The sequence below is a fragment of the Erythrolamprus reginae genome, chromosome Z (assembly GCF_031021105.1).
Source record: "Erythrolamprus reginae isolate rEryReg1 chromosome Z, rEryReg1.hap1, whole genome shotgun sequence".
Taxonomy (NCBI): Eukaryota; Metazoa; Chordata; class Lepidosauria; order Squamata; family Dipsadidae; genus Erythrolamprus; species Erythrolamprus reginae.
This window is the reverse complement of record NC_091963.1, coordinates 111,028,779-111,043,475: the sequence shown is the minus strand read 5'-3', so window position 1 is coordinate 111,043,475 and position 14,697 is coordinate 111,028,779. Positions and strand designations below refer to the sequence as shown.

General features: G+C 38.5%; 1 protein-coding gene across 4 annotated transcripts in view; it reads right to left on the bottom strand.

The window, feature by feature from the left end:
* SRCIN1 (SRC kinase signaling inhibitor 1) overlaps positions 1-14,697 on the bottom strand; it is a 147,694-nt gene that overhangs the window by 41,725 nt on the left and 91,272 nt on the right. For all 4 annotated transcript variants that reach the window (XM_070727664.1, XM_070727663.1, XM_070727665.1 and 1 more), the window contains exons 6-10: positions 13,425-13,517; positions 11,072-11,115; positions 9,268-9,446; positions 4,696-4,871; positions 693-823 (exon numbers count right to left, since the gene is read on the bottom strand). In XM_070727664.1, the coding sequence (XP_070583765.1) occupies positions 693-823; positions 4,696-4,871; positions 9,268-9,446; positions 11,072-11,115; positions 13,425-13,517 (623 nt within the window). The remainder of the gene's footprint in view (positions 1-692; positions 824-4,695; positions 4,872-9,267; positions 9,447-11,071; positions 11,116-13,424; positions 13,518-14,697) is intronic.

Sequence of the window (14,697 nt, the reverse complement as noted above, 5' to 3'; positions counted from 1 at the left end):
CTGTTTCCCAACTTCTGGTGGCCCCAATAGGCTCACGTTTTGCCCTTCCCAGGCTCCAAAGGCTTCCCTGGAGCAGGGGAGGGTAAAACGCCCTCCCTCATCTCCCCAGAGACTCTCTGGAAGCCCAAAATGCCCTACCAGAGCCTCTGTGTGAGACAAAAATCAGTTGGCCAGCACACACATGGACATTGGAGCTGAGCTAAGGCACTGGCTCGTGTGCCAGCAGATACGGCTCCAAGTGCCACCTGTGCCATCCATGCCATAGGTTCACCATCACTGGTTTAGGATATGCATGACATATTCTAGAACGTAACTATTATATTTCTCTTGATAATACTGACCATGCAAAGCTAAAGAACAAGATAGATGATCTTTATCCTTTCTCTCTTTGATTTCCAACCAAATATAAAAACATTATTAAATTTTTCACATTCTTTCTTTCTCCTTATTTTGTTCAAAACATTTTAAATGATATTTTGGAACAAGGTAATTGTAAACATTTACAATTGAATAATTATAAACATGGGCTAGACCTTTCCTGATTTCCTGATTTCTTTGTATGATTGTTCTATGGGAGAGTTGAACTTGGTAAATACAATACCAAATGTTATCTCACACAGTTTCTCCTCCGTGGAATAGACTTCTTCAAATTTTGTTATATTTATCTGATCTCAAACCCAGCCCCATTTCACCTTTCAGTTCTGTCAAGGTATCTCCCAACTGTTTGAGCACCAGGGATTTCTCCTCCAGCTCTTGTAGGGAAATGAATCTGTGATTATGCATCAAATCCTTTTGGATCTTCTCTACCGATTTTTCCAAGTCACTGTAGACACACAAAGACAATACACCGAAGTCAGGGAGAAAGGGAAAAGAAAAGACATCTGTTGCCATTCTCTCCAAATAATATAGAAGGCAATACAGCACTATATATTGCCTATGAATGAGAAAGTTATTTTCTCATTCTTTCCTGACTTTATCTTCTACCTCTATCTTCTACCTTTCCACTTTCCACAAGGTAAACTAGTGGTATAACTTGCATAAAAGGCAGGGGTGACATCCAGCAGGTTCTGATTGGTTCTGGAGTACCAGAAGTGGAAATTTTGAGTAGTTTGGAAAACCGGTAGTAGAAATTTTGAGTAATTTGAAGAACTGGCAAACACTAACTCGGGTTGGCCCCAGAGTGGGGTGGGAATAGAGATTTTGCAGTATCCTTCCCCAGCCATGCACACAAAGCCACGCCCACAGAACTGGTAGTAAAAAAAAATGGATTTCACCACTGATAAAAGGTAAAGGTTTCCCTTGCACATATGTGCTAGTTGTTCCTGACACTAGGGGGTGGTACTCATCTCCGTTTCAAAGCCAAAGAGCCAACGCTGTCCAAAGGTGTCTCCGTGGTCATGTGGCCGGCATGATTAAATGCCAAAGGCACATGGAACATTGTTACCTTTCCACCAAAGGTGATCCTCATTGTTCTACTTGCAGTTTTATATGCTTTCGAACTGTTAGGTTGGCAGAAGCTGGGGCAAATAATGAGAACTCATCCCGTTAGGCAGTAGTAGGGATTCAAACTTTCAAACTGCCGACCTTTCTGATCAACAAGCTCAGCATCTTAGCCGCTGAACCACTGCATAAATAGTTACTTGCTTGCAGAAAGTTACAAATTACAATCCAAGCATCTGCTATATGTATGTAAATGTGTTTGTTAGTTTGATGAAAAATTCAAGTCCACTAGAATGAATTAGCTTAAATATCTTTGCATTTGTTTTATACAATATACAAACCATGTATATATGAACAAGCTAGTGCTTTGTGTTTACTAAAATAAACAACAAACAACATGGAATCAAGGTAGTAAGTAATAAACCCATTTTAAAAATCCCCGGAGACCGTACATCTTACTCATTTGACAGAATTATTTGGGGATTTAGAAAGCAATCAGAAAGGTACCAAAATAGAACTGTAATAATGCAGAACTTCATCTGCTTTTAAATTGGCTGAATCAGTCTCAGGTTGATTTTTAAAAAGAGAAAATTTTATATGCAATGAATTATGGGCAGACAAATATAACTATTGAATTAATCTTCAGTTATGCCTAGAAAGTCTTTTAATTTTAAAAAGAGGAGACCCCCACCCCCGAAATAAGGTTCAGTTTCATAAAAAAAAAGAAAAAAAAGATACAAGTTGAAAGGTTAAAGTCCCAGATTTGGAAGTAACATAGAATCATTATAACATGGTCTCCAAGATACATGTATTTGTTGAATTAAACATCTACATGAAGCTGCTGGGATAGATCAACCAATGGCATGGGGTGATGATACCCAGTTATGCATCTCCATCATACGCCAATTCAGTGGAGTGGTGGATGTGATATGCCGGGGCTTGGAAGCTCTAAAGGTCTGGATGGGGGCCAACAGGCTCAAGCTCAACCCAGACAAGACCGAGTGGCTGTGGGCATTTCCTCCTAAGGACTATTTGATCTGTCCGTCCATTGTTCTGGTGGGGAGGAGAAGATTGACCCCCACCAATAGGGTTCGCAACTTGGGTGTCCTCCTGGATCCACAGCCAAGCCTTGATCATCACCTTTTGGCTGTGGCCAGGGGGACCTTTGCCCAGGTTCGCCTGGTTTACCAGTTGCTGTCCTGTTTGGACCAAGAGGCTCTACGCAGTCACTCAGGCCCTCATCACTTCCTGTCTTGATTATTGCAATGTGCTCTACATGGGGCTATCCTTGAAGAGTATTCAGAGACTCCAAATTGCGAACTGTCATGGGTGTACTTCGGTACATCCATATAACACCTACGCTCTGCGAGCTGCACTGGATTCCTATTAGTCTCCAGGCACAATTCAATATGTTGGTTATTACCTATATAGCCCTACATGGCTCAGGGCCAGACTATATATATGGGGCCGTCTCCTGCCGCATACCTCACTGAGACCTATAAGAGCACACAGAGTTGGCCTCTTCTAGTTCCCGTTGACTAAGCAATCAGGTTGGCGGGGCTGCGGGGAAGGGCCTTCTCTGTTGCCACCCCAGTTCTATGGAATGAACTCACCCCCGAGGTCTGTACTGCTCCCACCCTAATGTCTTTCCGTAAGGCCATAAAGACCTGGCTTTGCTGGCAGGCCTGGGGGCCATGAATTAACAACTACCATGGCCAAATTGTATGAATGTTTAGTATGTATGTTGATTATTTAGCTTATTATGGGTTAAATAATATTAAAAAATTAAATAATAATAATAATTTTAAAAAACCACACTGAGAAATTCCAAACAGCACGATTAAATCGAGGAAGTGACATAACTTCCTCTGCAGTAGAGTAATTGTTTATCTAAGGTAAAAAGGGGATGAGAAAGATTGTGTAATTGTCATAATATACTTCACATCCAGAAAAATTCAGTAGTTTCATATGGATAATAAAATCGATGTGGAGAAAGAGGAACTTAAGCCAGTAAGCAGAATGAATCCTCCAGAATTATTTTCACTATGCTTGAATCACTCAAGGCCTTTGACCTAATTTGAGACAGCCCTCAGCCTAATTTCAAAAGCTTTTTGAAATAAGTAGTTCAGATTTTTGATAAAAGTAATTTGATTCTTTTCCAGAAATATGTTGAAGGAGCAGAAGTAAAAGGAAAGGGTATAAGTGTGTCTCTGTGTGAGAGAGAAAGAGGTGAGGAGACAGAAAAATAAGAGGAAATGGCTGCTTAATTCACTTTTTTGTGATGTCTCATCCAATTGAAATAGAACACACAAGAGAGTGAAGATGATGGGCAAAATTACATAGTCAAAGCCTTCATCCTTTTATGTGCATTGAAAACTTTTGAAAAAAGTAGGCAGCACTTCACTTGCACAATCACAACTTGTGGCTATGAATGTTTATACTACTACCTTTATACTATCTATCTATCTATCTATCTATCTATCTATCTATCTATCTATCCATCCATCCATCCATCCATCCATCCATCCATCCATCCATCCATCCATCCATCTATCATCTATCTATAGTTGGAAGGGACCTTGTAGGTCATCTAGTCCAGCTCCTACTTGAGCAGGAGACCCTATACCACCCTAGACAAATGGCAGTCTAATCTCCTCTTTAAAGTCTCAAAGTGTTGGAGTGTTCACAATCTTCACAGGCATGCCGTTCCACTGGTTGATCACTCTCACTGTCAGAAAGTTCCTTCTTATTTCCAGGTTGAATCGCTCTTGGCTTGGCTTCCATAGTTATGTAGTTTTATGTATGGTATGCATGTCTTGTATGGTTTTAATGATGATTTTTTAAGATGTTTTTTAAATATTAGATTTGTTACATTGTCATATTGTTATTATTATTGTTGTGAGCCGCCCTGAGTCTGCGGAGAGGGGAAGCATACACATCTAATAAATTAAATTAAATTAAATTCTTCTATAAACTTTTCTACTTAAGAACCTGGTCATGGAATGAATTAAGTTTGTAAGTAGAGGTACCACTGAACGTTTTACTTGTTTCAGTAGTGCAAATCTTAAATCTAACTGTGCATCATGGTATTAAGTTATATCACTCACAGAATTCTTAACCTTAAAATGACACTCCCACCAGAAGCATACAGAGACAGTTCCCCCAGCCCTCATAGATTATGACAAACAAGTTCTTCAAGTTGATATAGCCTTGCTCTGGATATACTGTACATGAACATTTTAACAGGATCCTCACTTAAGCTGTTGAGTTATGAGTTCTTCCTCGTTGAGGTAGCGGAGGCGTTCCTCTTCAACCAGAGTGCGCTGCCGTTGTAAGGGATCTTCCTGTTTGCGCATGGTGTCAGTCACCCGCACACTGATTTCAGTCTCTGTCCGTCGCAACATGGTCTTCACTGTTTCTTGATTTTGAAGCTGAAATGGATGGGAGGGGGAAGAAAAACAACAGGGAAAAAATCAGATACAGTTAAGTTGCTTCAGTCATCAGAGCCACAATATGTTGGAGTGTACAAAAAAGTACATTAAGGAGAGTCTGCATATGGAGACTTTTCTATGGAATATCCAGAGGTGAGTTCCTCCCGGTTCGGGCTGCTTCTGTGAAACAGGCAGCAAACCGCTGGTGACTTCACAGAGCCGGTTCTGTTGGTGCCGGGATGTGGACGCCACCATCTTTTTAAAAATCTTTTTTGACAATTTTTTTTGCTGAGTTTTTCTTCTAAACATGTGCAGAAGTTGAGTTTCTGGCACTGCATATGCAGTACCATCTGGTTTTTGGCTTTTTTAATTTTTTTCTTTTTGCAAATTTTCAGCACTGTGCATGTGCGTGGTTGCAAAGTGCCCCCTCCCTGCACAGCACAGTTACGCAGCACAGGAGGAAGCGAACTGGTGGTAAGGTAAGTTAGAATCCACACATACCTGAGACTTTCCTGAATCATCTCTAATGTGCATCACTTTCTTCTTACTGATTCTGGATTTGTTTCAATGGCACTTGCTTTGATCTAGCAAACAGAACTGCTTTTGCATACAAATTTGCCTGACTAAACATTTTGTGTGCATAGTGGTACTATTTAGCATGAAGGAATCTTTGTATGCTCCTATCTAGCATGTGAGGTATTTTCTTGTGGAGCCACCAAAGTGTGTTTGATTGTGTGAGGCGTTTGCCCAGGTTCGCCTGGTGCATCAGTTGCGGTCCTATTTGGACAGGGAGTCTTTGCTCACGGTCAGTCATGCCCTCATCAACTCGAGGTTCGACTACTGTAATGCTCTCTACATGGGTCTATCTTTGAAAAGTGTTCGGAAACTTCAAATCGTCCAAAATGCAGCTGCGCGAGCGGTATTGGGCCTTCTGAGGCATGCCCATATCTCAAGATCACTCTGCGGACTGCACTGGCTGCCGATTGGTTTCTGGATACAATTCAAAATGTTGGTTATTTAAAGCCCTACATGGCATAGGACCAGATTATCTTGGAGACCGCCTTCTGCCACACGAATCCCAGCGTTCAGTGAGGTCCCACAGAGTTGGTTTTCTCAGGGCCTTCTCTTTGGGGGCCCCCGGCCCTCTGAAACTAGCTCCCCCCAGAGATTTGCACCGCTCCCACCCTCCTTGCTTTCCAAAAAAGTTTGAAGACTTATCTTTGCCACTAGGTCTGGGGCCATTAGATCTCCACCCCACCGACCAACAAATGTGTTTAGAATAAATTATTGATTGATTGAATTATAATTGAATGTTTTTAGTTCTTAGGATGTTTTTAAAATCTTTTAACTATTAATTGGATCAAATTGTTTTATTATGTATTCTGTATTTGTTGTGAGCTGCCCTGAGTCCCTGGAGAGGGGCAGCATACAAATCCAATAAATACATAAATAAATTTATAAATTTATAAACTGTACAATTTAAAGAAAGATGCACAGCTAATTCCCATTAGGAACACTATGTAAACATTGTCACAGTATAGCATTAAACCTTTGCTCCAAAACAGATGCTGAATATGGATAAATAATTCATCTTCACAGCAAACATATACACATCATATTTTTCAGAGCATAAGATGCATCTTATAAAAGAGGCTGAACATTTGGGTGCATCTTATACTCTGAACGTAGCTTTTTCAAAGTCTCTCCCCCACCCCAGCCCTAATAAGGTGTTAACGATCTTCTAGGCTCTTTCCAGCTTTCAAAGTTGTTTCCATTGCTACTCCCTCTGAAAAAGTTTTTTTCAGCCCTAGTGAGGTGCTAACGATCTTCCCAGTTTGTAGGATTTTTTCATTGATACTCCCTCCAAATAAGTTTTTTCCAGTCTTAAGGCTTTGCAGGCTCTGAAGAAGATTTTTTTCAGCCGTAACCAGGGGATAAAACAATGTCCTGAAGCTGACCAGAGTAAGGATGTTAGCCAGATGAAATACCTGGTAGGTAGATTTTTTCCTCCTCCAAAACTAAGGTGTGTCTTATACTCCAAAAACTATAAGACTTCTTTCGAATAGGATTTGCACAAATGTGATATTGAATTATTTACATAATTAAGAAGGGCTTATATGTACCTGCATTTAAAAAGATCACTGGTTATTCAGTTTTCTCCTAAACAATGTAAAACTAGTGGTAAAGGAGGAAGTAAATGAGGAATTGGACTTACATGTATATCTAAACTCAAAACATAAATGTATATCTAAACTCAAAACTCTAGTTAATATTTATAGTGTCACTTTACTGATGAAAGAGTGATATATAAATTTAATTAAGAAATATTTGTTTTACATTTAGAAGTATCCAAGGTATATATAGGCATTTTCACTTTTTGTTCAGTAAATGTATGATTCTTCAAAGGCTTAGAATTTTCATTTTCTAATTTAGACTTGTGTATTGCCATTGGAGAGAAATCCAATCTTATTACTGTTACAAGTAAAATACTACAACTAAAATAAATAAAAACTGACAGCCTTTATTGTTTAACACTTCATCTCCTTTTATAAATATGCTGAAATTGGATTGGAACATTGCATATATAATTAGAATTGTTTTCATTTCAATGAGATAAATTTGGATGCCAAATTAAGAATGGTTAAAAACAAATATTTTTAAAAATATAATATATTCTATGCTATTGTCTAACATTAATAATACTTCTGAATTGGCAATCAAGAGTAATTGTTTTGTTTTTCTCTTCCATAAGGTTTGATTTATTTTACTAATATTTGCAAAGTAATGAAAGAACATACCAGCCAGTCAAAGTTGATCTTCTAGAAATACTTATTTCTATACAGATTACATGTAGAATTTTACATGCTCTGGCCAAAGTGTTATGAATCCCTTGCCATTGGCTATTCTAGCAGGGTCTGGTGGGATTGGATGCCAGTTCATTTATCTTTGAAGCACCCTTTGTGAATAAATTTGTCACAGTCCAAGCCCTCCCATTGGAATGAAGTTACTCCCTGTGATTGACACCACAGAAGACATCCATCCCAATCTGGACACCAAATTTGTTGCAGATTTTCAAAGCATCTGGGAGAAATGTGGGAGTGTGAGCCATTTGCCTTTCCACCTCTCAGCACTGTTTGCTGCTTTCCAGTTTCTAACAAGCTGTCACTGTTCATTATCTCTGGAGTTAAGCAACTCAGATAAAAAAAATCACAAGCACCTCCCACAGTTTGGGAGAGAAGATCAGATTGCTGGCTCTGGATATGCTCAGCTACCATCTGCCCTTTTATTTGGTGCCACAGACTCCAAATTAATCTCACCTGGCACCAAGGCAGTTTGTTTTGGTGAGCACCACTAATGAGAATAAATGTCAATAGAAAAGAGAAACAAAATTGAGAGCAAAAAGATAGCAAGGCAAACTCTTGTGGAAAGGTGAAGAAAGCAGAAATCTTATTTTTCATGGTGTCTGAAGGACAAGGAAAGATGTAAGGATTTTTAATCCCATGCTACCACTAAATTAAACGAAACTCAAATAAAAATGGAAAAATAACAAGCTGGATTCAGATAACGGATCCATGTGGGCCATTATTGTCAGTATTGATTGGCAACAACACTTCAAAGTTTTAGACAGAGAACCTTTTGCAATCTTAGTTTATACCAAGGATTAAACTAAGACTTTCTGTAAGCAATGAGTAAGTGATAATGCTAAATTTTATCTATACCTACATTTAATTTGCATTCCTCCTTGTTCTTTGTGACCCTTCCTTTCTCCCTCAACAGAACAATGAAAAATTAGAGAGAAAAGTAAGTAACTACAGGGAAAGGAGTCAAAATGTACGTGTGGACAGGACTGAAATTCAGTGTCTATGATTGCTGAATGAATACTGTTGTTTTTCTCTATAAAAGAAAAGTGAGACACAATTAGTTGTTGCCTACCTTAAAATCAATTCACTCCTTATGGAATTTAGCCAGAAACTATTTTTTTTTCTTTAAAGAAGAAATAAGTTCTGGTTTAGGTCTTTCAATTTTGTGTTATACGAAGGATAAGATTACATGAAATAATATAATGTTATTTCCAATGAGTCTCTCCAAATTCTCCATCAAGTGAAGCTAAATCCAGAGAGCTGTATATATTGAGTAATTTGAACAAATTTGCAATGCTTCTGCTTCACCTAATTTATTTGTTTTCTGGTGTTATGCAGAGCACATTCAACTGACAATTGGGCATCAGATTCAGCACTCACTGGCTTCTGAGCTCTGATGTGTTTTGCTTTCAAAACACATCCTTTCTAATGCATGGAGAAAAGGTTCAGCCTCATGGAACCCATATAATATTTTAAAATTTTCTCCTCCGTTGGAAAAAAGAGCAAGACATAATCTTCCTTCCAATTCAGATTACCTGCAGCTTCTTGAGTTGGTACAGCTGGTTGCGGAGTTCACTGGCATTCTGCTGCAGATCATGGAGATGTAGCTGCATATGCAGACGAGTAATAGCAGTGGGCTGCCCAGCTGGTGTACCAGTAGTGGATGGGGGAGGAGGTCCAGGAACTGGAGTCCCTATGTTGCTCTTGCTTGGGTCTGAAACAGAATTTCTTTTAACCAGAAATGCATGATAATCCATGGAAATTGAAAAAAAAAAGGGCGGGGAGAGGAAGGCTTATGTCATTTATAGGTCATCACCTATAAAGCCCTTCATGGCACCGGACCAGGGTATTTACAAGACCGCCTTCTGCCGCACGAATCCCAGTGACCGGTTAGGTCCTACAGAGTTGGTCTCCTCTGGGTCCCGTCAACTAAACAATGTCGTTTGGCGGGACCTGGGGGAAGAGCCTTCTCTGTGGCGGCTCCGACCCTCTGGAATCAGCTCCCTCCAGAGATTAGAACTGCCCCCACCCTCCTTGCCTTTCGTAAACTCCTTAAAACCCACCTCTGCCGTCAAGCGTGGGGGAACTGAAATATCTCCCCCTGCCTATGTAGGTTTTTGTGTATGATATGACTGTATGTATGTTTTTATAAATTGGGTTTTCTTGTTTTTTAGACTTTTTAAATGTATTATTGTTATTTTAGATTCTAACTATTAGATTTGTCATTATATATTGTTTTTATCATTGCTGTAAGCCGCCACGAGTCTACGGAGAAGGGCGGCACACAAATCTAATAAATAATAATAATAATAATAATAATAATAATAATAATAATAATAATAATAATAATGTTCCTTTATCATGCCAAAAAAATACAAAATCTGTAAATTTCAGTTCAAAGCATTATAAAATTGTTATCAAAGAGAAGACAACATACTGAGTAATACCCTCTGCAGGAATAAAGTACACTGGTGAGTAGTGGCTTCAATTTTTACCACAAACTGGTCTATGGACTGGATAATGTTATTTTTTCAGCAGCTCCACAAATGCAGAAAGAGCTGGGAATTTAACCATTGGCTTTATTTATTTATTTAAAATTTACAGTATTTGTTTTTGTCAAGTGCGTTGGTAGTACACAAAGATATAACAATGTTTATATACATGATACTAGTAAGAGAGAAACATTAGGGCAGGGGATGGAGGGCATGCTGGTGCACTTATGCACGCCCCTTACTGACCTCTTAGGAATCGGGAGAGGTCAAGAGTGGATAGTCTAAGGATAAGTGGATAGTCTAATTATCTAATATGTTTCTTTCAAACCAGCACGCAAAAGGACCTGATAGTTATATGAAACTATATTACCTCAGTTTATCTTTGTAACAAGAAAGCCAATTTATTTTTTAGGGTAAAAACAACTTCCCTCACTTTAAACTGCATTTTTTATGTGTTCAATTATGGGGCCTCATCAAGAAGTTGAATCAAGATTGAAGTCAAATTCCTGCTTCCATTTTGTTCCAGACAGCCCCAAAAGTGGAAGAAATACCAGTGATATGGGAAGAGGATATGGGTTTCTATATAACTTACAGCAGAAAAACAAAAACAAAAAGAATAAAATGGAAAAGTGGGAGATTTTCATGAAAACTTTGTAACTCTAAAGTCCACCTATCAAGATATTTTTTTAAAAAAATACTTATAGTATATTTATCCTGTTTTAAATAAAACAGCAACTACAATTGGAATTTATACTTCTGGTTTTACTGCTCTGTTATTGAACCTAAGATAATTTCTTTTTCTTGGGATAAGTCAGATTTCCTGATGGCATTTCAAATGCTCACTTACATGCTGATGGAGGTGTTCCTCCATTGGTTCCTTCTGTTTTCTCACTGTAATGACAAACAAGACATAGATATTCCAAAACTATTTCTAGGTTTAAGATGTTTAGATGGGAGTAAAGATTATTATACTGTAAATACTGTGAGATTTGTGTTTAGGATTAAAAGTGAAGCTTACTTGCATTCATAATATTCTAGGCCAGTGATGGCAAACCTATGGCACGGATGCCACAGGTGGCATGCGGAGCAATATCTGCTGGAGTGTGAGCCATTGCCATAGTTCAGCTCCAATGTGCATTTGTGTGCCAGCCAGCTGATTTTTGGCTCACACAGAGGTTGTGGGAGGGCATTTTTGGCTTCCAGAGAGCCTCCAGAGGGATGCGGGAAGGCGCTTTTATCCTTCCCCAGCTCCCGGGAAGCCTTTGGAGTCTGGGGAGGGCAAAACACAAGCTTACTGGTCCCACCAGAAGTTGGGAAAGAGGCCATTTCCAGTCTCCAGAGGGCGTTCTGGGGAGGGGGGGGGGATAAGCTGTTTTTGCTCTCCCAGGCGTTGAATTATGAGTCTGGGCACATGCGCGATAGCATGCACACACACTCTTTTTGCAGCCGAGGGAAAAAAGGTTTGCCATCACTGTTCTAGGCTGTCCACAGTACTGTAATGCCAAACATAGAAAATACATTTATTCATCTCAGAGGTAGAATTTACATCTTTAGGTGTGAGACATGTCTTCTCTGGGTCACAGAGAGAACAAAATTTATTTATTAACTAGATTTATAAGCTCCCCAACTCAATCAATGTGACTCTGTGTAATATACAAAGCTTTCCCCCAAGAGATAGAAAAGTTGAAAGTTGAGTAGTGGAGGTAGTAAAAGGAATTAATTAACATTATATTCCTGAGCTTTTGATGAAAGGTTGGAATTACAAGAAGTGGAAACATCCAGGGAAACAAGCAGAGAGCTATTGCTTCAGGAAAATGTATCTCAGGAACTGGTAAATAAATCTACGACCATAAAACCAATTTTTATCTTTATTTTTCTATAAAGTATTATTGGAGTTTCACTGACTTTTGTTCTTTTTAGCCTTTTTTATTATTACATGTTATGCCCATCATATAAAGAAAATATAAAATATATAGTTTTCCTGGAAACTATATATTAATTTAGAATTTTCTACCATGTAACTTGACAGAAAATTTAAGATTTACATTTTATTTCTTTTAAAAAAAAATAAACTTTGGTTTTTATTAATATCTTGTATACAAGTTTAAGTTATTAACTATTTGTCTCTTTTTTATGTTATCTCATAAACTTTGTCTTATTTATTCTGAATATTTACTCTTTAATAATGTTAAAAAGTAAGGTTTACATTTTATTTCATTTTTTTAAAATGAACTTTGGTTTTTATTAATATCTTGTGAAGTTGATATGTTTTTCCAAAAAGGGCAGGAAAGCATATATACATTGCCAAATTTGAAGAAATGGTAGTTTATGATAAAACAATGATTTTGTATTTCATTTCAATCCATAAGATAGATCAGATCATGCAAATTTAGAGATTTAATTGGAACTATAGCAACAAAATCTTTCAAGTCTGAATGTCCTTCCCTCTCTTTTAAGTCCATACTCTATACATCCCATTCTCATTTTAATTTTTGATGTCACCAAAGCAGCATGTATTGTCAGTGTCCTATTTTTTTGAACAATGGAAGGTGCTAAAAACCATTGCAATAACAATCATTCCATTATCCCCATTAAGTACAATTTAAGGTAGGGTAGCCGATTACAGTACAATGGTATTTCATAAGGTATTGATGCAGTAAAGGAAGTGGTATCCTTAATAGTGATTCTCCTTGGAATAGAGGGCTATATAATGTAGGAAGGATGAGTTTGGAGATATGTAGATAATCTTTGCAAAATACTGCTCTGCTAGGCATTTTGTCTCATGGTTACAGGTACAGAAACTATATGGACTGATTGGCTGAGATGGGCAAATTTAGCTGAGAGTTATTGCCTTGAGATCACTTGCAATTAGGGTGACAACTGCAAAATATCCACGTTTTTTTCACTTAAAATAAGTTCAACTGCTTTTTGCATAATTCATGACTGAAAGGAGATTTGGTCAAAATCCCATCCATTAACCTTTGTTACATAGTGACTTTCTTTTTAATCCAGTACAAAAGCAATGTGGGCAGTTTGGTTGGATTGTTGAAAATATCTCTACCTAGCCTGGCAATAACTTTCTGCTTTGTATTTATCAAGATAAAGAGGCATTGATAGAAGATGGTGAGAAGTTCACCATCTCTATCAATGCCAAAGGGAACAGCAACAAGTCATATAGTTTCACCCACCAAGCCTCTTACCTGGGAGTCTCTCCATCTGAGCTTCTCATTAATGCACTCTGTACCAATCCTGTGAGGCTGGCAATCTGTTTTTCCATCGCTTCCATGCGCTCCCTTAATAAAAAGAGAGAGGAAGAGTGAGAAAGACTGTATATATAAAAAGGCCCAGACAAAACAAGAGGACTAATAAATGCTTTTTAAATTGTTTCCTAGTATTATGGCAATATGAGTAAACATATGAATACAGTATATTTATTTGTATTCAATTTTGAAACAGCATTCCTGCACGTTTCTCAGTTTGATAATCTAGACTTGTTTAGTAATTATATAAAGAAGCTAAAACTATAAAATCACCAAAGCAAGAAAAAATATTAGCAAAGAAACAATATCATATTCTAGATCAGTGATGGCGAACCTTTTTTTCCTCGGGTGCCCACTATCGCACATGCCTGAGTGCCCACTATCGCACATGCCTGAGTGCCCATGCCTATAATTCAATGCCTGGGGAGGGCGAAAACAGTTTCCCCTGTCCCACAGAGGCCCTCTGGAGGCTGGAACAGTAGACTCCTGTTTCGCCCTCCCCAGGCTCAAAGACTTCCTTGGAGCTGGGGGAGGGTAAAAATATCCTCTCCCATCCTCCCGGAGGCTCTCTGAAAGCCAAAAATGTCCTCAAGAGTTTCTGTGCAAGCCAAAAATCAACTAGTGGGCACACACATGCACACTGGAACTGAGCTAGGGCAACAGCTCATGTGCCAGCAAATATGGCTCAGTGTGCCATAGATTCACCATCGCTGTCCTAGATAAAACAGCTGGAAAGTTACAGTTTAAAAAGCACCTAAGGAAAGTCCATCTAACATTCTGAAGCTCTATAGCGGGTAACAGCCTCAAACCATGGTAAAAACTAAGAAACAATGACCAAAATATGTTTGATGAGGACAGGAAATCAAGAGCTTAACAGCTCTATGGAATCAGCACAAATCCATAAAGTCCTGATAGATACTTTGGGGAACCTGGAAAGAAGACAGTCACCTGAGGTAGTTTCTTGATACGTGATACTGTTTAGATGCAAATCCTGTAATTCCAGACTAAAATACAGCAAGAATATAAGATTGAAAATTTTGGCCTGAAGAAGATAGGAGCTAGCAAATCAGGTTTTGAATAAGAGTATTGTACTGGGTGGTATGTGACACTCCAATTCACTGGGCTTTGTTCTGTTTTTCCCTTCCCACCCCGGTATGCCAGGTAATGTGTAACTGGAAACAAATGTCACATGCATGACGGGTCTTTGTAGCCT